The sequence below is a fragment of the Xiphophorus couchianus genome, chromosome 19 (genome assembly GCF_001444195.1).
Source record: "Xiphophorus couchianus chromosome 19, X_couchianus-1.0, whole genome shotgun sequence".
Taxonomy (NCBI): Eukaryota; Metazoa; Chordata; class Actinopteri; order Cyprinodontiformes; family Poeciliidae; genus Xiphophorus; species Xiphophorus couchianus.
Window position 1 is genome coordinate 18,030,215 of NC_040246.1, and position 23,853 is coordinate 18,054,067.

Here is a 23,853-nt window from a genome sequence, read left to right on the forward strand (position 1 = left end):
CTAGTTTTGTTAGGGAGGTGTGAATGCGTAACCAAACTCTGCTGTGGACCAAAAAGGCAAACTCTGGTCTGCCTAAAAACCTAGATCTTGTGAACTCTGGTCCGGTTCGAATACATATGTGAACGCCAAGCAGACGCCGCTGCAAAAGCAGAAAGATGACTATAGTGCAGGGCATTCTGGGTAAATACAACCAAAGCAAACATAAGAGTCTAGCAGTAGCTGGAGAAATGGCTCGTTTTCTTTTACCAGCGACAAAAGAGAAATCCTTCAACCACAAAAATCTGATACTTTTATTTCTTTTTACAAATATTTAGACATTAAACAAATAGCTAAACCTACAACTTAAAGACCAAAACAGCAGCAGAGATCAGCAGAAAAATAGCATCACAGTTTTTGCAAAGCATGAAACACATTTATCTAGCTAAAGCAAGCAAAATGTCACAATGATTCTCCAGTTGTCCTAAGCTAACAGCCTGGTTTAAAACACACTTTAATCATTATATTAGCATGATAATTAAAGATAGAAGGGGTTGAAGACAGTTAAGGTAGAGAAAGTAGTGAAGAATGAGAAACAAGAGGAACTTAATCAAATGAAATCTGTGCAACTCTGATTAAATTTGTAATAACAGGGAGTCTGGTCCGCATTGCCGGCAGTAAGTCGGGCTCGTTTCCGGTGAGAGTTGGACTCCGCCAGGGCTGCCCTTTGTCACCGATTCTGTTCATCACTTTCATCGACAGAATTTCTAGGCGCAGCCAAGGGGTTGAGGGGATCTGATTTGGTGGCCTTAGGATCTCATCTCTGCTTTTTGCAGACGATGTGGTCCTTTTGGCTTCATCAGATCGTGATCTGCAGCTCTCGCTGGATCGGTTCGCAGCCGAGTGTGAAGCGGCCGGGATGGGGATCAGTGCCTCCAAATCCGAGGCCATGGTCTTGAGCCGGAAAAGGGTAGAGTGCCTTCTCCGGGTCAGGGGGGGTGTCCTGCCCCAAGTGGAGGAGTTTAAGTATCTCGGGATCTTGTTCACGAATGGGGGAAGAAGGGAGCGGGAGGTTGACAGGCGGATTGGTGCAGCGTCTGCCGTTAAGCGGGCGTTGTACCGGTCCGTCGTGGTGAAGAGAGAGCTGAGCCAAAAAGCGAAGCTCTCGATTTACCGGTCGATCTACGTTCCCACCCTCATCTATGGTCATGAGCTTTGGGTCATGACCGAAAGAACGAGATCGCGGATACAAGCGGCCGAAATGGGTTTTCTCCGTAGGGTGGCTGGGCTCTCCCTTAGAGATAGGGTGAGAAGCTCAGTCATCCGGGAGGGACTCAGAGTAGAGCCGCTGCTCCTTCACATCGAGAGGAGCCAGTTGAGGTGGCTTGGGCATCTGGTCAGGATGCCTCCTGGACGCCTCCCTGGTGAGGTGTTCCGGGCACGTCCCACCGGGAGGAGGCCCCGGGGAAGACCCAGGACACGCTGGAGGGACTATGTCTCTCGGCTGGCCTGGGAACGCCTCGGGATTCCCCCGGAGGAGCTGGAAGAAGTGGCTGGGGAGAGGGAAGTCTGGGCCTCCCTTCTGAAGCTGCTACCCCCGCGACCCGACCTCGGATAAGCGGAAGAAGATGGATGGATGGATGGATAACAGGGAGATGCTAAGGCTGGCTCAAATGAGAGTTCAGATAAATCTCAGGACAAACACAGTGCCGAAAGTCGACTGGATATTCTGTCAACATCACCAGAAGAAAAATATCCCGGTTTCTGCCTCCAGCTCAGTAATCAGCAGCTGATTATATCACAAATTTTTACACAGCTGCTAATATCCACTTGGGAAGATGAGGGAGCAATTCTGGGCATGATTTCCCCCATAATGTTAATGGTTTCTACCGCTGCAGGACCCTGGTGGCTAGGCTGAACATTTACCTTTCAAACACAACACTGATTACTGATACGGGACACAAAGCCTTTTTTAAACCCTGATTGCCGACTAACTTGGTTCTTGGTTCTGCTCTCCACAGGTTTGCTGCCACCTTTTGCTTTCTAGATTTTTTTTACTTGCACATTACAATATATTCACATTAATCCTCCATTCACCACTGATTTTACACTTCATATTGAAGGTTTTGACCTTAATTAGTATTTATAACTGTTTATTTCAGAATACATTTCGTGTCGGCCTTTTTGACTGAATTTGAAGTCAATAATGCTGTCAACTATCCTTTCTTTCCCAAATAACATTCTTCTGGTCTCTCTGATAACATTACCAAAAAAACAACTTGGCAGAAATTCAGAAAATTTAGGAAAAAACATAAGCAGTTTTTTATTTATTTTTCTTGCAGTTGTTGTAAGATTATTGAATGTTGTAGAGTTTTGTTGTTTATTTAAATGTCTGCTGAATATTTTCCTTGACTTTAGTATAAGTATTTGCCTCTTCTGTCACAATTCAATGCTTTAGATCACCAAATAACTTTTAATGTAAATAGAAAACACCCAGTGAATTAATATTGTGGAGGAATTTTGATCAAAATAGTCTTAATTCAGACACATTGGATAGTTTTCAAGCATGAATAATCCGTTTTAGGTCATGTCAAAATGGTTTGAGTTGACGTTAATTTATAAGAACAATGTCTGTCTTTGTGACGGCTAATTATGTTGTTCTTTTTATAAAAGAAGTGCTTCATTTAGTGAAACACCAGGGTGTCCTGCTGGTTTGATGAAGTGTTTTTAAAGAAATGGTTTTGTTTTCAAAGTTTTGCCTTCAAAAAGCTTTCTATGCCAACGCTGCAGCAACATGTTTAGGTCCAGAGGCTGGGCAGGATTTAATTAGAAACATTCAGAGAGAAGAGTAAAGAACCTGCAGATATCATTATGTTTTAGGAAACCTCCAACTTTCCAAAACAGAATTTCACCTTCGGAATAATTCTCCTACTTGGAACTGTGAGACCGTAACACAAAAACTGAATTGAAAACAGCAAAACAAATGATTGTTGATGTAAGCTCTCATGATGGAGGCCATTTTAACCCTTAACTCCAGTAACTTCTAATCCAAACTTGTAGGATTAACAGCTTTTTATTTCTGGTAAAGTTCCCTGCTGAGCTCATCTCAAACTGCCTGGTTAGACAGAAAAGCAGCAGCATTACGTAACGACATGACTGCAGCCATCGATAGTCACGCTGTCCTCCTTTCTGGACGTTTTTTTTAAGTGAAACACAGCAGCTCATTATTCATTCTCAGCAGTCTCCTCGGCAGACAGCCTCCCCTTGCTTCTCTCCGTAAAAACACACGGTGTGAACACCTTTCCATTAGCGAATGTGATTACTGATGTGGGACAGCTCAGCTAGAGCCATGGCTGACTTCAAGCTCCCCAGATAACGATGAAGCAGCTGGTCACTCTTGCAGGAGATGTATGTTAATGTCTTATCAGAAAACTGAGCTGAGCAAATAGTTTGCATCGGTTCAAATCCCCTTCAGGTGTTTGTGGCATAAACAAAAATCGCTCTTTCATCCTGGGAAGGGTTGCAGAATCTATAAAAACCTGTCTACATATATCACCAGATGACCAATACTAACTACTAGATCCAGACTCAATTAATGAATATCAACATTTTTCTAAGGTTTTCTTTTCGATTTGGACTGGCAATGTCATGCCCATGTCTGAAATCTGGATATACAGCTCTGGAAAAAATTAAGAGACCACTTAAAAGGATCAGTTTCTCAGATTTTACTCTTTAAACTTATATGTTTGAGTAACATGAACATTGTTCTTTTATTCTCTGAACTACTGACAACATGTCACTGAAATTCCAAGCAAAAATCTTGTATTTATTTACAGAAAATGAGAAATGGTCAAAGCAAAGAAAATGATGCAGTGCTTTCAGACCTCAAATAATGCAAAGAAAACAAATTCATATTCATACAGAAACAACAATACTAATGTTTTAACTCAAGAAGAGTTCAAAAATATTTGGTGGGATAACTGCAGGAGGTTTTCAGTGGGGTTCAGTGCTGTGGGCTCTTCAATTTTTCCAAAGCTGTTAGTTAAAAAAAGGAAAGTGTGGAAGTAAAGAAGCTCAAAGCAGACGAGAACGCTGCTGAAGGTTTCAAAGAGTGTTGAAGTTATGTGCAGAGTTTCACTTAAATCAGACGCAGCAAAGTTTCCAACTCCGATGTGAGTTCATTGGTGATTTGTCAAGAGAAAAGGAGGACAAGCATTGTTGCTCTGATAAGCATGGGCATCAATATTCACATTTCTCCAAATAACTGTCACCAGAAAACATTATCAACCTTTATTTAATCAGGATAAAACTCCTGAAGCACCTTTGAGTCATCAATTTCTTTCTTATGAAAGGGGTATGACACTTTCCATGAGGACTTTCCATTTTATAGGATATGTTTTGAAATTATCTGCTTTAAATACATGATTTGTGTTTCACATTCTCAGCTTCTCTTGCTCCGAAATACTATGGGCTCAAGTCAATAAAATGCTGCGAAATCAAACAAAAAGTTGATATCTGGAAAAGTTCTTACATGCATCCTCCAATCTTGAATATCAAGCTGCTTATACAACACAAACAATAATTGCGCTGCTTTAATTTTTAACAAGAATAAGAATATGGCAGAGTAGGAGTAAAACTTTGCAGAATAATCCTACTGCACCAAAAACTTCTTCTTCAACACCAGGAAGAAAACACAATACCAGAAGGACATGTCACTATGTGTCACACAGTGCAAGCTCAATATCATAAAATATTAACAGTGACATATTGTATGATCTAAGATTTAACAAATGTCAGACTGCACAGTTTTTTGCAGCAGCAGAATAAAAAATCCAGAGTCCAACAATGAATAGCAAGCAAGTACAGGCGTTAACGTCTGATTATTAGATTCAAACCCAAAAATTTAGGAGAAGGAAAACAAGGCAGCAGAGGAAGCACTAGTTATTAGCGCTTCCTCTGCACCATATTATTGCCAATAATATGACAATATTGGTCATCAGAGTGCTAAATCAGCATTTGGTTAGCCTGTCACACAGAGACAAAGCTGGGTACAATTGTACTCAAGTAAGAGTAGAACTACTTCAACATATTTTTATTCAACAATAAACTAAACATGTGCAACCAGGTGAAAAATGGCTTCCTGTAAATATATATTTTGTAAACCCTGTTTAGTTCTGCTAACAATGTGGACTGGCTGCAATCAGCAGTCCGATCATTAGATCATTCACACACCTGCTATAAACTTATTGCATCTCTGGCAGTGCTGTTTACATTATGTACGTGTATAATATAGGATACATTTATTGGCCAATTGATTTATCGACCAGTTGATTTCTGGGCGCTGATTTCCTTAATTTTGGGGGATCGTGATCGGCTGATACTTACATGCTATCCCCATCTTATCCCCTAATCTCATCTTCGTCACCAAAGGTTTAAAAATCGGCCTCTGTCCTCTTCTGCTCTGCAGACCGGCCCACCAGGTCAGGTCTGAAGTTTACAGTTAACAATATTCACCCCACTGTTGCCAACTCAGTGACTTTCTTGCTGTATTTAGCGACATTTCAGACAAAATAATTCATATCAGCCAAAATCAAAATCGGCAGGTCAGGCATTTTAAAGATTGGTAACCAGAAAACTGCAATCGGTGCAGCCCTGCACACATATACATGACATTCTTTGATAAAAGTAATTTCTCTTAAGCGTTACTCCAATAGCTACACATTTTATTTGTACCAGGTGAGTCTTTCTGCCCTGAGAATGTGGACCAGTACCGGTACTGATTCTGTGCCCTCAAATGATTTTAACAGAAGTTTCACATAACTTAGAAGTTGATGTAAAAATAATGTTTGTTTTAGTCACAAAATGATTATGCAGTAAATAACAAATCCCCACCTACAGCATAGAGTAGCTCATCGATGTAGCAGCTGTGTAGCCTGAAGTAAAAACATTTTGCTAGACAATGTCAAACATTGAGAAGTTTTAATTATTGTTATCAAACGTTATCAAACACGGCGTTTTGAAGCCAAAAATACCTCAGAAATATACAGAGCCAACCATGAAGATCAACTAATTTCTACATACATTATCAAATATATATTACTGTAAAAACAAATCACTTCATAGTGAAATTGTGCTTTTGATACTATAATGACATAGAAATTATTACTAAAAAAAATAAAACACCTCCACTGAGTGGGCCCCATAGTGGCCCAGGGGCCCTAAGCGACTGCTTAGTTTGCTTATGCCTTGGGCAGGCCCTGGGCAGATGACTAAAAGACATTTAACAATGGTTGGATATATAATGGATGGGTGGAAATGAATGAATTCATAGGCGATGGGCATGCATGCACCCGATGGATGATGGATAAATATCGTATGATGATAGATGGATCCATTAAACTAATAGGAGACATGAATCCACCTCTGACCTGCAGTAAATCCTCGACACTGAGCAGCACACATCCGAAACTCTGCAGTCACTTAGCAGAAAACAAGTTGGGAAGTGGACAGACACGGTGAGACGTAGCTGAGGGGCTTTCATCTGGTTCCTTTCAGCTCGGATTAACAACAAGCTTAATGTGTTATTTTACCCAGGATTAAGAGCAGTAATACACCCCACATGCAACCTCCAACAGCGACTCAGTCTGAGCTTGTTAAATATGTCTGTGTGTCCACCTACATAGTACATGTGCAACAGTCCTGAGTTTTCATGCAGAGATGATGAGGATTATCTCTTTGGTTGCATAATGGGACATGTTACTACAATGTGAAAAGCCATATGCTGTGTGTAGACTGGAGAGTTCAACTCTTCAAATTATTCAGAGGTCAGAGATTTACAAAAATAATTCAATATAATAAAATAATAAGTCTGTTAGCAGGCAATTTGTAAGAGTCTAGAACGTTTTTAACATCTTGAATCTGCTGAGAATCAAACATCTGATTTACAGTCTGTTCAGATTAAGGGTGTTTTTACACCTGATGGTCTGGTGGATTTGGTTCAGTTGGGGAGCAAACTCGCAACACTTGTTATATTTTCCAACCCTTTCAAAAACAGCTTCCCTCCTCGCCTGTGGTGGCGCTGCACCAAAAACCACTGAAGGAAACGACAAAAACATGCGCTACTTCCTTCTTTATAAAATGTAAACAAAAGGCAGTACTGTCAGAGTTTAGCAGTTGTAGAATTTCTCTTTTGTCTTTGGCAAAAGACCGCAACTCATTTTTTTCTCTAGTGCTAGTCTCACTCGTTTGTTTTGGTTAGGTTTACCCAGAATGCCCTGCTGTACTGTTTTAGTTCCTCCTTCTGAAGTGGTCTCCACTCCGCTTGAATCCACATATACACTCAAACTGCGCTACAGTTCACGTTAATCAAACTGAGACTTAGGTTTACAGGTGGACCAGATTTCACTCTTTTAGTCCACATCAGAGATTGATTGCGCATTCACACCTCCCCAAACGAGCCAGACTTTCTAAACAAACAAACTATAGTTTGACTAAAGTGGACTAAACAGGGCTGGTGTGAACACATTCTAAGAAATCAGTTCTACAGTTCGTACATGAAGGTCACCCTTCTCCTTTTGTCACCCACACCTTCCCATTAAAGCCCCACCTTCGTTTTTGCTTCGGCGTTTAGTCTGACTCGAACAAATTGATCATAAAAAAGAACTTTTCTGGTGATATGCTGGGTTTTAACTTTTTTAAAGTGTAAGAAATGCAGGACTGATTCTTTAAAAGCCATTTCTTAATGCAGATGTGAAGGCTTGGGTCTTCTGATGGACTCTAATGAAGTTATTTATAAGCCCATTTCCTCTCTGACCACAATTTTTATGCTTTGAAGTATCTGTATCACTGATGAGTAGGTCGCCTTCACCATCAAGGTTTACAAACTTCAGAAAGGTGACCACTCTTTGCTTGTCCGACATGTGGGAGTATCTCAGAGTCCAAAGTTTTACCTCTGAGCAGACCCAACAAGTCTCCTTTGATTTCTCCACAGACTGACGAAAAGCACCAACTTCTTAGTTGAAAACTCTGAGCAAGTCCTCTGAAGTTCCTCGCTGATGAACTATGTTTAGATCCAACTCAGCCCTTTAAAACCTAAAGAAGCGCAGATTAAACTGGAGTGTGTGACGCATCTTCAGATCACACTCAGAACAAAACCAGTGGGACGTTCTGAAAGCGTCTGAAACTGGAGTTAAAAGGAGGAACGGATCAAGGTTAGTGACACTGTCAGCTGGAAAAGAGTCTCGGAGTCTGTTTTCCTGGTGATAACAACAACAACACCGAAGGGAGAGGGGGAAAGACCAGGAGGAGCAGCGCAACGTGGGAACATCAAAGCAGCCACCATATCACAGGTTCTGGAAAAAGAGGACCCGCGGGCCACTTAACATCAGGTTCTGGTTTATTGATACCTGCAGGTCACCACAGGTTCTGACCCAATTTAAAAGCCACTTCATGCTGGTCTTCTCTGAGGCAGCTGAAGGCTTAACGGGCATAGAGTCAAATTAAGACTTTATATTTTTCCTTTCATGGAGCTGTTTAAATATATTTTTATGTATTTGTATGCTTTTACTTTTATATAACACTTACAGTCTAGTCAGCTAAGAATACCAAATAATACTAAATTTGTAGATGTTTGCGAAAGGCCATAACTGGTTCAAAATCAGAAGTTTACACAAATTTCCTTTAATATTTGGTACACTGAAAAAAAGAAAAGAATTTATGCTTCATTTGGTAACAAGTAATTCAATTCAGTTTATCCAACGTACTTTATTTTTGTATTTTTGTTTAACTTGACAAATTTAAGTCAGTCTTACTGAAATCATTTAGTTTACTTCAAATAAAGAAGTAAAGTAATAAAAGATATTTTATGGAGGGTTTTTTTTGTCTCAGGCAACCTTTATTTGACAGCAGTTAGACAGAAAAGTGGGTAAAGAAAGAAGGGGCAGACATGTTGCAAAGGACGGGAATCAAACTTGCAACGGTTACTTTCAGGACTAAGGCCTCCTGATGTGGGTTCTGCTTTACCGCTGCACCACCACAGCAGCACTTAAAGTTTCTTTAAGTTAAAATTTGCAACTTTTAAGTTAATTCAACATTTTAAAAAAGTAAGTTGTCATCACTAAACCAAAAGAATTAAGTGAGATTAATGCAAATTATTCCATAACGTGAATATTGAGTATTTCTGCAGTAAGTTCTTTCTTCATGTTGCCATTTGTTTTGTTTAGTGTTTCTAAAGCACAAAACACTTGACAACTGGCATGGTCTTTTTTTCTCCAGATGGACATCAGCGCCAAACTTTTGAAGACATTTTGCACATGTTTGTACTTCCATTTGGGTTTTTCCTGCTTCTAAAAACAGGCAAAGCACTTAAAAAACAAAAAAACACAGCCATTTTTTGGCTGGGTGTTAATAAATAAGTTTATAATTTTTGGTGTCTGAAAAATTAGCTGTTTTAAAAATTTCTCGAATGTAGCGTCACAAATTAGCAGGCCCTACCTCTCACTTAGTAACCCCAGTGAAACCCAGCCCGTTACCTAGCAACCCCAGAGGAATTCCACCCGTCTCCTAGCAACCCAAGCTGAGCTCAAAGACCTTTGGTGAACTATTTCTGCGCAGATGTTCTATTCAATGTCACACGTTAATAAAACTGTGTTTTATGTTCAGCCTTGAAATATATCAATCGGTGTTTCTACAGTTTATTCAGATGTTGTAGATAACCAGAAACTCAAAATATGAAACTTATAAAGCCATGAGATCATCACTCATTCTTTATCAAATTATTTAAATGCATAAAAACTTTGGTGCATGTAAAATTCTGCCATTAGTAGAAAGTTACGTAACTCTGAAGAAAGGTCGCTCTCGTTATTTTGACTTTTAGCGATCCGACCCAAAACAGGAAAAGTTTGGTCTGATAGATAGAAAAAAAGACAGAAATAAAAATGTTATGTATATTTTTACACATTTTATGCAAATATCTGATTTAAATATAGTCCACAATTCTTTTCTACTGGATAATTCATTTGTCTTACTGGGCATTTTACTCAGAACAGGACAGAAATAAGAGCTTAAAGTCCTGTTGCGAGCCGGAAATAAGACATTTACTTTGTTTCTATGTGAGTGATGGGACCGTCGCCGTTTGATTGCGGACCAGCTTGGATGTGATTCGGATCATCAGAGCCGAACATAAAAACTGACATCAGCTGCAGCAGCGCAGGCAGATGGAGGATTAGCATCAGGGAAAAGGTCGGAGCAGCAGACGTAATCTGAGAGGCTGAGAACGGGTCATTTCGGGTCAGAACCATCAGAAACCGTGGAGATTTCCTGCTGAGAGCAGTCAATAGTATCTAAGTAGAGGGTCAAACCGGTCAGAACCACGGGGTCGATGTCTCCCGATATAGTTTGGTGAATAAATGTTTCTCTGCTCAAAACACTGACTTATTCAGAGTCTTGACACGTCTGTTTCCTCTTCCTACCAGCCAGAACTCCGGACTGGATCAGCACCCAAATTCTCTCCTACGGTAAACATGCCCTGAGCATTGTAGTTGCAGGAGTTATATATTCAATTTGGTCTTTGGCGTAGCTGGGATTTAGTCGGATTGGTTCAGCCTCAGTTTTTGCTGTGCTTTTGTGTTCAACAAGTTGAATCAGCTTTGCTCTGTGCTGCTCCTGTGAACACCGAAACTTTCGTCTGGACTGTCTGGAACCTCAAAGTAGGGACGAGGCAGCGAATCACAAATGAGTGTGGAGGTTTATCTTCAAGCAGAATGATGACCCCAATTGCACAGCCGGAGTTGCAATGAGATGATTAAAACTCCATCTAATCTTATAGCTTCATCTCTTTTCCACTGAAGAAAATGCAGAAATCTCTTTGGCAGTCTCTGGACTAGCCCCAAATCACTTTAAGATGTAGCTGAGGTAACAGGTGACTCTACAAAGCATTGATCTTGAGGGGATAAATGCCATTGCACAATAAAATTATTTAGATTTTTTTAAACATCTATTCGCAGTTCCGTATTTAGAGATTCACCATTATTTTTGTGGATCAAAACTCCTAATTATTCACGCAAAATTCTGCTATTTGAGTATTTTTTATAGATCTCAAATCAGAGGTTGTGCTAAACTTTTTTGTAGTCTGTCATTTTGACTGTCGGTGTCAAAAAATCCTGTCAGAGTTATAATAATGACATATTCAGTGCTACATATTTTCATTCCTTTTAACTAATATACAACTCAAACAACCTGAACAGAGTCTATATTGTGCCATCACACATCAAACAGATGAATGCATGAATTTTGACAAAAACCACAGACTGTTGCCCCAATGACCCCAAGACGTGGCATTTTCTGAACTCCTTCTGACCGTCGCTCTAAGACCTCTGGAGGGTAAACATTTTGTTTTATGTTTTGTTACTTTAATAAATAAGATCCTAAACAAAATATTGTACTTTGTGGTTTTGACTTCACAAAGGTTTGCTCTCAACATTATGTTTTCTTCAGATTACAGCAACTTGTGTTTTTTATTCTGTGCAGATTTTATTGAACCTCTCTGTTCTATGTTGATGTTTCTCAGCCTGTTTGGTTGGTTGATAGTCTCTCTATAAAGTCTCACCTTCCGTTTGAGTCAACAATGTCTGTTTAATCTGGTATTTCACACCAACAATGGATCTACCAAACCTTTTAGGTAATCTTCTATGATCTTCTTAACGATAGGCGTCCCATCTAACACCTCTCCCTTACCTCCAAACGCCGGCCTCATGGTGAAATCATGATCATCTACTTTGAGAAGATGCTCCGTCTTGGTTTTTCTGGACTTGGTCACATCTGGAGGTTTCTTTGGCAGAGAGCTGGAGGAAGAAAACATCAGAGTCAAAGAGATAAAGAAACAACTACGGAGAATAACAGATGAAAAGAAAAAGGCTGCTGCTACTGCAGCTGCGCTCATCACAACCAAAACCACAAATTGTTTCCTCTCAGGATGAATCTCCCGCTCATGATCACAGGAAGTCTGATCTCCAACAGGGTGAAGTACTCCACAGTAAAATTACAGCAGCTTTACACTGCATTTCATCATAAATAAGGTTACTTTTGCACATTTCACATTCAGTCAGCAGATAATTTATCAGCATGAAACCAGAACCTCTGCCAAAGCTGCTGGTTTTCCTAAAAAACAGAAAACAACCAAATATTCCTCAAACAGTTGAAGCAACCAGATTAAAACATCAAGGCTTCGAAGTATTTCAGGAAAAACATCGACTCTGATGAGTTCTTCAGAAATAAATGACGAAAGAGAGAGATGAAATGAGTTAAATTACCATTTATCTTTTACACATGCGCTGTGATATCCAAGTTAAGAAAAAACTACCTGAAATGTTTTTCTTATTTTATTACAAATACATTTTTAACCTTCACATGTAATCAATAAAGTCTTTACTTCAAACATGATTAGATGCATTTGAACAGTTTGTTTGGGGTCTGGAATCCCTTCAGAATATGGGAATTGATCCCACATTCGGGATCAAAATATGAGATTTGGTCAGATTTTGAATTTTTTTCAGAAGAGAATCTAATCAAAATATAAAATGTAAGCATTTTGTTAAGACCTTAAAGGAGCCTTATTTCACAAACTTCACACTTTGCACGTTTTTGAACCTCCATTTGGATCTCTACAGCTTCTAAAATCAACCCAAGCGCTTCCTCCTCCATTCCGTTTCTCCGGATGTTCATCATAGGAGAACAAAAAGGGACATATGATGCAAAATTTACATTTTGCACATGATTGTTCTTCCATTTGGATTTTTACTACTTCTAAAAACAGGCAAAACACTTTTTTAAAAAAACACCCAGCTGTTTTCTGGCAATAGGTTTTTGGTATCTGAAAAACGAGCCATTTCAAAATGGCTCACTTTCCATGGGCACTGCACCGTTACCTAGCAACCCCAGCTGAGCCCAGCCTGTCACCTAGCAACCTGAGATGAGTTCCAGCACATTTGGTCTGCTGGTTTTACCGCTGGATGTGTTTTGTTGTTGACTTACCATCCACAAACCATTTGCTACATTCTTGTTGGTTGTGCAGGAGGCTCTACTTCTCCTTTTCAAAGATGTACGGTTGTATAATTGTGCATCTGTTTGCAGCTTTTTTGAAGTGCAAGTGTAGACGTTGAGTTGGAGGTAGGGGGTGTGGCCAAAATAGGCAGAACTGATTAGAATAAAATCTTATTATTTTGTGGTTTTGTGCAAAATATTGAATGAGCCTGTTTTGTAGAGACTATAAACTTATTCTAACATGTTCAATGTAGCATAATAGGTCACATTTAATGCCAATTTGCTGACTCTTGGAACAGAAGAAAGAGGAAAGGGAGGGGAGCTCAAAGATTCATTAGTGTCCCTAAACTGTTATATTTCTAGTAAAAATCCTCACACCATCTAGAACTTTCTGTTGCTATGAGGCATCCAGAGCCTCACCTTGCTGCCTGCTAACTGTTGAAAATGCTTTACTATTGTCGAGATAATCCAATTCTGCACTTATTTTATATTCTTATTAACTTTTCACACTGGTATGTGAAAGATCTGGAAGAAATGTGTTTGAATAGCATTCATTATACTGTGAAATAAAACCGTAATGAGATTCTGCAGATTAAACCTGTGAACCCTGCTGCTGGGAGGCATGAAACGAATAAGAAGCAGAGTATTTATTTAGAGAAATGTTTGCTTCCATCCGGTTCCATTTGTTCACGCTCAGCTGTCGATAATCCATCTTATCCATGCAATTATTACTGGAACAAAATATTCTGCTGATTTTTAGAGCTCAATAAGTTAGAAATAACAGAATCTGAACATGAACTGCAACTCAAACTGATGAATCTATCACCTGCGACCTCAGGATTTGGATCTGGTTCATGATAAACAGAAACAATAACTTTGGATAGATTGCAGGCTTCTTTATGTAAATAAATGGGCTTATTTTTATAGATAACTCTATACCAGCTGGCTTTATAAACTGACTTTTGCAGCACTGTAAAATAACAGAGATAGATTTGGATTGTAGCAAATAAAATTTTATTTGCTCATGTTGGGTTGCATTAAATTTATTTGACTGCATATTTCTGGACATAAATTGGACCCATTTATCTTTTAAAGATCATTCGGAGACATTTGTAGTGAGGCCTAATTGATGTCTGAACTTAATTGTGTGACTGTAGTGCAGTCCCACACAAAGCATGTTAAATAATCTTCCTGTTCTCAGCAGCAACCAAGGATCACCAACTCCCCATCAACTGCACAAATTTAACTCTTATTTGTTTTGGGGAAAATGTCCTTATGAGTCATGCTTAAAATGGAAACAGTTATTTTTCTGAATGCTGATGTAACATGATTTAAAAACCTTGCAAAAGAAAGTTCCACTTTTGGCTCATCAATAATCTCCATTTGTGGATAAAGATTCTCATTTCGGGTAACTCAAATGTCCCTGTAACTCTTTCCAGATGGAGACCAGTGAATGTCTTTCTTGTCTATTCTTGAATTTCTTTCAACTGGGGAAGGATGTGTTGCTCGTTGATGTCTCTTAGCCTACTTCATGTTGTCAGATAGGTTCAAACAGTAATCATGACTGGAGGTCAGTAGGGAAACTAAACTCAGCAGTCCAGAAACTCTGGTTAATCACAGTTAATTCATTATCTTGAAACGAGAGAAACAGATTCTAGGTTGGTTTGGACTCAGTGTTTTTGTTCCATTAATGAAACAAAAATCATCATCTCAAAACTGCCTGTTGTTTTCATTAATTTATCTTCGCTTGACATTAAAATTGTCTGATGATCTGAAACCTTTAAGTGTGACAAAAATGGAGAGAGGGAGTGCAAATAATTTATGACTTCAATTTAAATGAAAGAAACTGATAAATCAGATCTATTCAGTCTGAAATTTGTTTGAAAAATGAATTCAGATCACAATTTAATATATTAACATTAATATCGCAGGTTGTGACTCAAACAGCTGAATTCAGCTTCTCTCACCAGAAGATGAGCGTCTGATTAGGAAACTCTTCAGTTCAATAACTGCAGCATTCATTCATTCATTCATTCATTTCCTTTCTTTATACATGCGGTCTCATTTTGAAGACAGACGTAAAACCATCAAACAAATTGGCATCAAAAAGATCATGCAGATATTCTATCAAATTAGGCGATTTAAATCATTAATAGCAAAACAGTAATGTAAAGCTCGCTCTATACATATACATTTTTTTCTTTATTTAATATCTTGATCATTAATAAAAATCATTAGAGCTTCTCACCTGTGTCAAGGACTGATCTTACTTTTTATTTATTCAATCTTTATTTCACCAGAAAAATTCCATTGAGATTAGAAATCTCTTGTGCAGGAGAATCCTGGCCGAGGATGTTAACATTTTAGCAGCTGATGACCAATTAGAGAGCCTGGTTGTTGTTTTAATCCGGAAGAACAGGTTGATCTTTCTCCCAACATCAGATTACTAAAGAACCGTTTAGGGGTTCTGGATCACGTGCTCGGAATAAGTCACATTAACAAAGACATCCCGCCAAAAGAAAAAAAAAACTATGGAAATTGGAGTCTTGTGCAAGAATTCCTGGTGGTTCGACCCAAAAGCCATCCAGATGCTGAGTGTGACACTAATTTGAGTTACGGAGCTAATTTCATCTGAAGAATATGCTGGTTACTTCCAAAAACTGAAAAAGAAAAATCCACCCGGGATGTTTTTTAGTCAGACATTAACTAACAAGAGAACTTGTTGAATAAAATTGTATCCAATTAAGCCGAATGCATATAATTTATCCAGAGATGTTTAAATATAACTATTAAAAACTAAAGAGCTGGTAAACTTCTCCCTCCGCTCTTATTAGCCTGATTAAACCCTGACAGCGCTCCATTTCTTATTCTCCCCCTCATCCATCTACATCATTTATCTGCACTTACGCGCCGTGCTTCTGGGTCTCCTCGGTTCCCGTCCATCTGCGCACCCGCTGTCGGTGCCTGCGCGCCTCCGCGGTTCGGCTCTGACCCAGCAGCAGCAGGAGCAGCAGCAGCGAGAGGAGGAGCAGAGTTCTGTTCAGGTAAGGCATCCTGACGGCGTCCATCCACAGGTGAGTCCCTGCAGGAACATCATCCTCCTCCGCACGCGGACCCAGTCATGGTCTCCGTCACGGTGTGATGTCTCTCAGCATCTGTGGACACACTCAGGAGCGCGCGCACACGCCCACTGTGGGATTATTCAGATTATGGCTCCTCATCATCATCATCACCATCACGGGGCGGGGTGAAACATTTCCGACCTTTGCAGGGGCGGAAAGAGACTCTGTGCGGCCGCGGGCACCAGAAACCCACCAGCCCAAACGTTACAGATTGTTTTACATCTGGACATAAAATATCATGGAAGAGTTTTTTCACTTTTCCACATTTTGTCACATTACAAACGTCAACATGCTTTTCGAGCCTTTTTTGCGATAGATCAACACAAAGAAATGCATAAGTGGAAGAAAAAGGATGCATGATTTTCAAAATGTTTCAATTCAATTCAATTTCATTTATATAGCTCCAATCAACAGCAACTGTTGTGTTGCAGCACTATCCAAAGAAATAATTTCAATTCAATTGTACATTCATTCCTATTGTTCGTAATGGTAATTCAGTACAGTGAGCTAAGTTATCTGAATCTAAGGAAACCCAGCAGATTGAATCGAGTCTTTTACTGATAAATATATAAAACTCATGGAAGGCTTATCTCTTCAGCCCCTCGGGTCAATATTTTGTAAGAAACAAAAGAAGAACCATTTGCTTCAGTTATAGCTGCAAGTCCTTTGGGGGGCTGTCTCTACTAGCTTTGTAAGTTTAGCTCAGTCAAATTGGATGGATTAGTTCAAGTCTTTCCACAGACTGTGGGCTTTGATTTGAATTTACATTTCTATAGACCAATCTATTGTGGCTCTGACTGTAAGTTGTGGGTCTTTCTACTGCAGGGAATGTAACATTTTCTCCCCGAGTCTCATCACTTTTTCAACCTCTATTGGATTTTCTTCCATCAATAGTCTGCTTTTACCTCCATTCATCTTCCTATCAACTCTGGTCAGCTTCTGATCACTATCCCCACAGCATGATGCTGCCACCACCATATTGTGTTGACGCACCTGGTGATGGTTCTACTAATCACCTCCCCAGCCTTTCAGTTTCTTTCACTTATTGCAGATCCTTTACTGTGTTAGACCTTATGCTACGTCTGATATGTTTGTTTCTTTCTGAATATTTCTTTGGGAAATGTTAAAAGTTTTGGGCTATTGTAAAAAAAAAAAAAAGCTAATGGTTGCAGTAGATTTGTTAATTTGGTTTATTATTTATATTATTGTAAGTGAAAACCGAATAAAAAGGCAAAAAGCTTGTTTCATATTATTTGTATAAAAATTATTCTCTGTTATCTAACTACTGCAATTTTTATTTGATTTCTACATTTGATCTATGAGTTTTTAAAGCTTGTCAGATTGATGATGACTGCAGCTTCATCACTGTTCATTTTTTAAAAGGTAACACCCCCATTCCTGCAGAAATTACTCTGCTCACTTCCTGCTGAACTTTCCTATCTATCCAATTTTAGAATAATTTATCATCATCGACTCATTAAAAGCATGTTTTTCCTTTGCGTTCCATTTTTACGATTTAGCTGCTTCTTTCTGTCAACAAATTATTTTGCCGCTGTTCTTCTAAACCACCAGAAAACATCTTTGTCCAACTATGAAACACTTCCTTCCAGTTGCTGTGAAAATCAATGCTTGTTAACTAAATGAGGACACACATTCATGCAACACTGGATCAATACCTAGTAACAGGAAGTATTTGTCTGGATTTTTTAAACTGTCACATCTGTTCTATCCACATTACTTATATTAACTGGTTGGTTTCTCTCCATCTCAATTGTTCAGTTGTTTCCCCCACATAAATTTGCTTTGTGAACATCACAATAAATGTCTCACCTGACAGTTTGTACACCTGGATCTTTCAGTCTGCAGCAGGTTGTAGCTCTCCGTTCTACCAGAGTAGAAATTATGTAAAAAAATTCAGCCTGTGGTGTCTAGATTAAAATGGGCTGAAGCCTTCTGGTTAATTTAGCTGCAGAGCTCTCAGCCGCCGCTTTTATTCTCTGGCTGGCTGTTAACGGGTTTAGTTACGGGTTACTGTGAAGCGGCACAAAAACTCTGAACACACAGTTTCTGATTCCTGCAGCAGCCTGAATCATCCAGCAACGTCTCCAACTCCAACCTCAATGGGAACATTTTAACTTCCAAGGCCTGTTTGAGGTTATCAACTCCAGTACAAATAGCCAGGGATGAGAATATTTATGGTGAAGTCATCCACATTTTAGGGTTAAGCTCAGAGCAGGTTTGGTATTATTGGTCAGAAACAAGTTCTTAATATGTTATACGTTGCCTTTTTGCAGACTAGCACAGTGCCGCCAGGAGGAATATGGAGTATTTTGCCAACAGCTGAAGTAAACTGCTTGTGTGGGGGGAAAAAACAAAATCACATCAGTTCAAAAGGCTAATAAATAGATTCGTAAGCACAAAAACAAAGGATATAACTATAATTTCAGTATGTTTCAGTTTGTTTTATAAATGCACAATATAGTTCCAGTTAGTTATATTTTTTCCTCATTAATTACTGTTTTTATTTGTCCCAGTTAACAAAAATGTTTTCTAAATTTTGATTTTCATTATTTCCCTGGCTTTAAGTCAGAACTGAATCTTAGAAAAACAGAAATTTGCAACCTCAGAACTTGAGAAGTTTTTTTTTTTACGTATTGTGAACAGGCTGCAGAGGATTTCTCCAACAATCAAAACAAGGACGAAGCAGAACGCTGGACTGTAGCAACCTGAGCTGGAGGACAACTTCAGGAACGACATAACGTAGAAGAAGGTAGGTCTGATTATTGCTCTGGAGATCAAAACAGTCTCATAAAGCTATGTTCACACAGCAAATCCGATTTTTAAAAGCCAAATCTAGCTTTTTCATTGCAGTCTGAACGGCCCGATTCTGATCTATTTATCCCCCAAAACATCAGATATGTGCCACTTTCACATGTGATAATAATTCGGATACTTATCCGATTTTTTTCTAGGCATCTACTGTTTGAACGGTCATGTCGCTTTTTTATCATTGATGTGAAACATAGTCATAATTCCGCACCAACAGTAGCCATACGCGGTAAATCCGGACATAAAGGTGAAAATTATGATCATGAAATCAAATCACAATCCCACCACATCTGGCTCCAACTACAAATCCAAACAGATTTCTCTATAATTGCAGTCAGTGCTTTACAAAAAGCCATAGGTAGTAGATGTGCTTTCCTTTTATTAGTTTCCTTTGTGTTGATATTATAGTGTTGGCTCCTATTGCTGAATCGATCCATAAACGACTCCATCCATTATTACTTCCGTAAACAGTGCTCTGCTGTGTGACTTCAACATTCTTTTGCGCATGCGGGTCGCTTTGGAGTCATAAACCATTCGCACAGAAGTCAGATTGCGGTCGCGTTTAATTAGTAGTATGAACCACCACGCAAAATCAAATAGAATAAAACCGGATTTAAGCTAAAAATTGTAAGCGACGATTAAGATGAACATAGCCTTATGATTGATTGATGGATTGATGGATGGATGTAAACCTGCTCTGATTATGTCACCATCTTCACAAATGTAGACATTTGGTTGGTGCGGCAGTTTGTTTGCAGAATGTCCTGAATGCATTTAAATTAGGACATTTCACAGGTGAACCAACGTAGCATTTGCATGCTGTGTTACTGGATCACTTTGCAGATCATCACACTTACAGATAATCATCCGGAGCCTGTTAAAGTTCCAGCTCAGGTCAACGGTCACTCGCCCTTCCAGTCATTTCCTCCTCATACCTGACAGCTACGTGATGAAACTGCAGTAATTATGTGTCTGCGGCTGAATTAGCTCCATTCACACAGATGACTGCTGTAATTCTGCCCTGACTGATCAGAGAGCCTGAATTAAAGCTACTGAATTTCATCTCCGACGTCTCTGACGGAGATCAGATCATCTGTCGCATTTGAATAATTATAATGAAGCTTTTGATTAAGTCTTTATTATTCACCTTTCTATTATTAGAGGACATTCCTTCAGAGCCTGCAGAGACACGTGATGCGATTCGAAGTTCTTTCAGCAGAACATGAAGAATTTCTTCGCCTTCATTTGTCAATCCAGATTAGTGATGGGATTTCAGACCAGTCTGCAGCTGCTCTTTCTCTTAAAGACAATCATCTTCCTCCTCAAGCTCACTTTACATGTGATCTTATGATATCCCTGCAGACTTATGACAGACTAAAGGATAAATCACATTTCTGCTGTTTTATCTATTCTTTGTTCTTTTTGAGGCTAAAGTAAAAAAAATTTCCTCCCACATAAAATGTCTTGAAATTCTTTCACATTCTGTGATGTTAAAAACACCAAATTTATTACATTTTATTGAGATTTAACACAAAGTAGCACATTCATGGTTCATGGTTTAAAAATGACATCTGGAAAAGAATTTTGTGAATTTCTATTCAAACCTTTTTTATTTTAACTTATTAAGAAAATCCAGCACCAGGTTCCACCTGTAAAAATGTAGCTCTTTTGTAAATGCCTCAGAGGTTTGTTGAAAACTTCTGCTTCCTGTGTGGGTTGCTCCACGTTATTCAACAAAAAGTTTAAAGGTCATTCCACCTAAATTCAGGTGAAAACTTTACCTCTGCAGTCGGATCTGACAGATTTCTTCTCCTAACATTTTCAGATCAAGTCAGGACGCAATAAAAACATCAGGTTGCTAACATCAGACATCTCTGAGCTGTCACAGGTTTCTGTGTGACTGACAGTTATAAAACACAGTGTTTCTAAATGGTATTTATTCTGTTTTCTTTTACCAGATCCATCCTCACTGTAAGCCACAAAGAAATCTGTTTGTTTTTCTGTCTTCAAGTTGCTTCAGTTAAGTTTTATTGTTTAATCTACGGTTAGTTGTTGATCTAATCTCCAAAGTTCACATCTCTGCGCTTTAACTCTTCAGCTGGTGGACAAAAACTCAACATAACAACTATAGATTATTATAATACATTGTAATTTTATGTAATCGCTCTCGTGTTGCTCTGGAACTGACCACATGAAGCGGCAGATTTGTATAATATCCAGATGTGCTGTAAGGACACAATAACGTCAGGATGATTTGACAGATTTACAGGGAAACCTCTCATTGCTTCCCTGGTGCAGAAAATGTCTCAGTGGATGAGTCCAGCTTCTGACCATAGAGAGACCCACAGTGTCGTGCAGGATGGTGAGAAATAAAATCACATCTCGTCTGCAGTGAAAAGTGTCTATTTTCAGATCTGGGTCACAGCAACAAACTGCAAAAAGCTTCTGTTCAGAACAAAAACAGTGATGATCCTCCTGGGAAGAGTTTTAGATGAGGAATATTTCCCAAACTGTCAGTTACCTCGGATGATTCCCAAAGGGAAGAAAAGCTGTCAGACCATTACAAATTGTTCAATAATTCCATTTTGTTTTTGTTAGTTTATTTTTTTTGAAATATTTGCTTTTACTTTTTTTTATTGGTACAAAAACGACAACAGACAGACAGACATAAGACATCAACAGTGTTACGTCATGCAAAAATTAACGAGGACAATAAAGGTATAGGGGGAAAAGGAAAAACAACCCAGAAAAATGTACATATCCCAGTGTACACACTGAGGTCTAAGATCCTGGCAACCTTATCTCATAGTGACAGAGTAGTAAACACCATCTATGGATGATAATGTATTAAAAGTGACAATCTATGGGCTTCACAAAACACGTTCATTATATTTATTGCACAAAATTATTATCAGATAATGAAATTTTAGTCTGATCAGTTCTGCCTATTTGATCTCATTTCAGAATGAAATATTTTAGGGCGTCTTGTCACTTTATATCCATAAAAGCTGCTGCTGGCTGCGCCCCAAACTCAACGTTTACACATGAAAATGGCTGCAAATAGATGCGCAAATATACAAGTACATATTTGAAAAGCAGAATTAGAGCCTCCTGCACAACCAACAAGAATGCAGCAAATAGTTTCTGGATTGTAAGATCAGCAACCAAACAATTATCTTTTCCAGCAGCCATTGTACAGCGCATACAGGTCATCAATGTTTTAGGTCTGATTTCTAGTTTCCAGCTGTAATAACTGAAGCTGTACGTTGAGTCTAGATTGTTCCTCTTTTGATACAAAAATGATAATTTCAGTTTTGTTTCTGTTCAGAGGGAAAGTTATGGCACTTCGACATTTGTTTTAAGCATCTGTTCAGTGCTGATAAAGTGATAAATTCCTCAGATCTCTTGAAAAACTCCTCAGGCCTCCTTCAGATCTCCTGTAGACTGCAGACTTCCTGGAATAACCTGGATGCTTTTCCCCTGACGGGTCAGCATCATTTTGGAAAAAAAGAAAGAAAGAAAAAGAAGTGCAGTGCAGAGAGGATGTTGGGCGGATCTCTGGAAACAGATAAAACACTGAAAAAGGTCCAGTTGTGCATTTGTTCCAGTTTCTACTCATCATTTCAGCCCTCAGGCTTCAGCCAGATTAAACTGCTTTGATGTGAACGTCATGCATACATCAGTACAACATCTATACAGCTTGACGGACGTACTGTGGTCCTGAATGGCTTCATTTAGAAAAACAGCCTTATTGGACACCCTTCAAAGGAACGTCCTGACGAATTAACTGAAGTTGGATTTTAAAACGAAATCTTTTTCTCCTCGCAAGCAGAAACCAGCTGCTTGTTCTTTATCCTCCAACATGTCAGCGAGTTTATTGTGTTCAGAGGTTCAAACAGAATAAGTTCCTATAGAAGAAGTTTATTTTACACATGTTCTCACAGGGTTTATGGATGAAGATCAAAAAAAATTCTGTTTTAAATCATGTAGGGGATCATGTAGCCACACAATGAGAGAACTGTCATAAACATGTTTTATTCAGCTGCGTTTGCTATTGGTGAATTAATTTCATGATCCGAATATGATCCAAATATTGACTCTCAGCTTAGATGAGTTTGTTTATCTCATTAAACAAATTTTATGTTATTCCAAAGCTTGAACGTTTTCCAATTAGCATGATGTTTTAAATTATTACACATAAATTCAAGGTGAGTGTTTCCTCCCAGGGTTGGTTTAAAATGTGTCAGACAGAAAATCAGAGTCAAGCTGAGATCTGCAGCCCAACTGTGGAGATTTAACCCCTCAGATGCTCAATGTGAGAATAAAAGGTGAACAAAAACGCACTTTGCTCTCAGCTGACCCCGCAGATGATGGTGGAATGACAATCTCACCTCGTTGGAGGTTAAATACAACCTGGATTTCACTCAGCTTCAAAGAAAAATGTAAAACTATTGCTTTTGTTGTTTCTGTAGCAACCTGAACATCTTTAAAATGCTATAAGCTCATAATTTTTCAGAATATCTATAGATGTATTTAAATATTTAAAGGTCCAGCTCACCTAATGAACTGAGCTGGGTGCAAACATAACTTTAAATTAAACCCTGCAGCCCAGTTCAACAGTAATCAGCATTCAGTTTACAGAGTTAAAACAGAAGTTTTACCTCCAATCGACAGAAAAGGAAACCTGCAGAAGAGCTTAAAGAAACTTGTTGGGTTCTTTAAGAGAAATTTGTTACGTAACAGTATAAATCATTTCTGAATCATCTGGATGATTCTTTGCAGTCGTCTTACATCATGTCACATCTTAAAGGGTGCTAAAGACGTCAAAGCTCCACACTTCAATCTCTTCTCAAACATAAAGCAATAAGACAGCTGCCCATCTTCCCAG

At 38.9% G+C, this 23,853-nt stretch overlaps 2 protein-coding genes across 2 annotated transcripts in view; one reads left to right on the forward strand and one right to left on the reverse strand.

Moving 5' to 3' along the window:
- gabrr2a (gamma-aminobutyric acid type A receptor subunit rho2a) overlaps positions 1-16,243 on the reverse strand; it is a 40,644-nt gene extending 24,401 nt beyond the window's left edge. The window contains exons 1-2 of the mRNA XM_028000101.1: positions 15,922-16,243; positions 11,710-11,816 (exon numbers count right to left, since the gene is read on the reverse strand). Of these exons, the coding sequence (XP_027855902.1) occupies positions 11,710-11,816; positions 15,922-16,082 (268 nt within the window). The 5' untranslated portion in view covers positions 16,083-16,243. The remainder of the gene's footprint in view (positions 1-11,709; positions 11,817-15,921) is intronic.
- The window catches only part of LOC114133936 (ankyrin repeat domain-containing protein 6-like), a 28,562-nt gene continuing 20,682 nt past the window's right edge, over positions 15,974-23,853 (forward strand). Inside the window, exons 1-2 of the mRNA XM_028000095.1 lie at positions 15,974-16,058; positions 18,801-18,906. The gene's annotated coding sequence lies outside the window, so the exon portion shown is untranslated. The remainder of the gene's footprint in view (positions 16,059-18,800; positions 18,907-23,853) is intronic.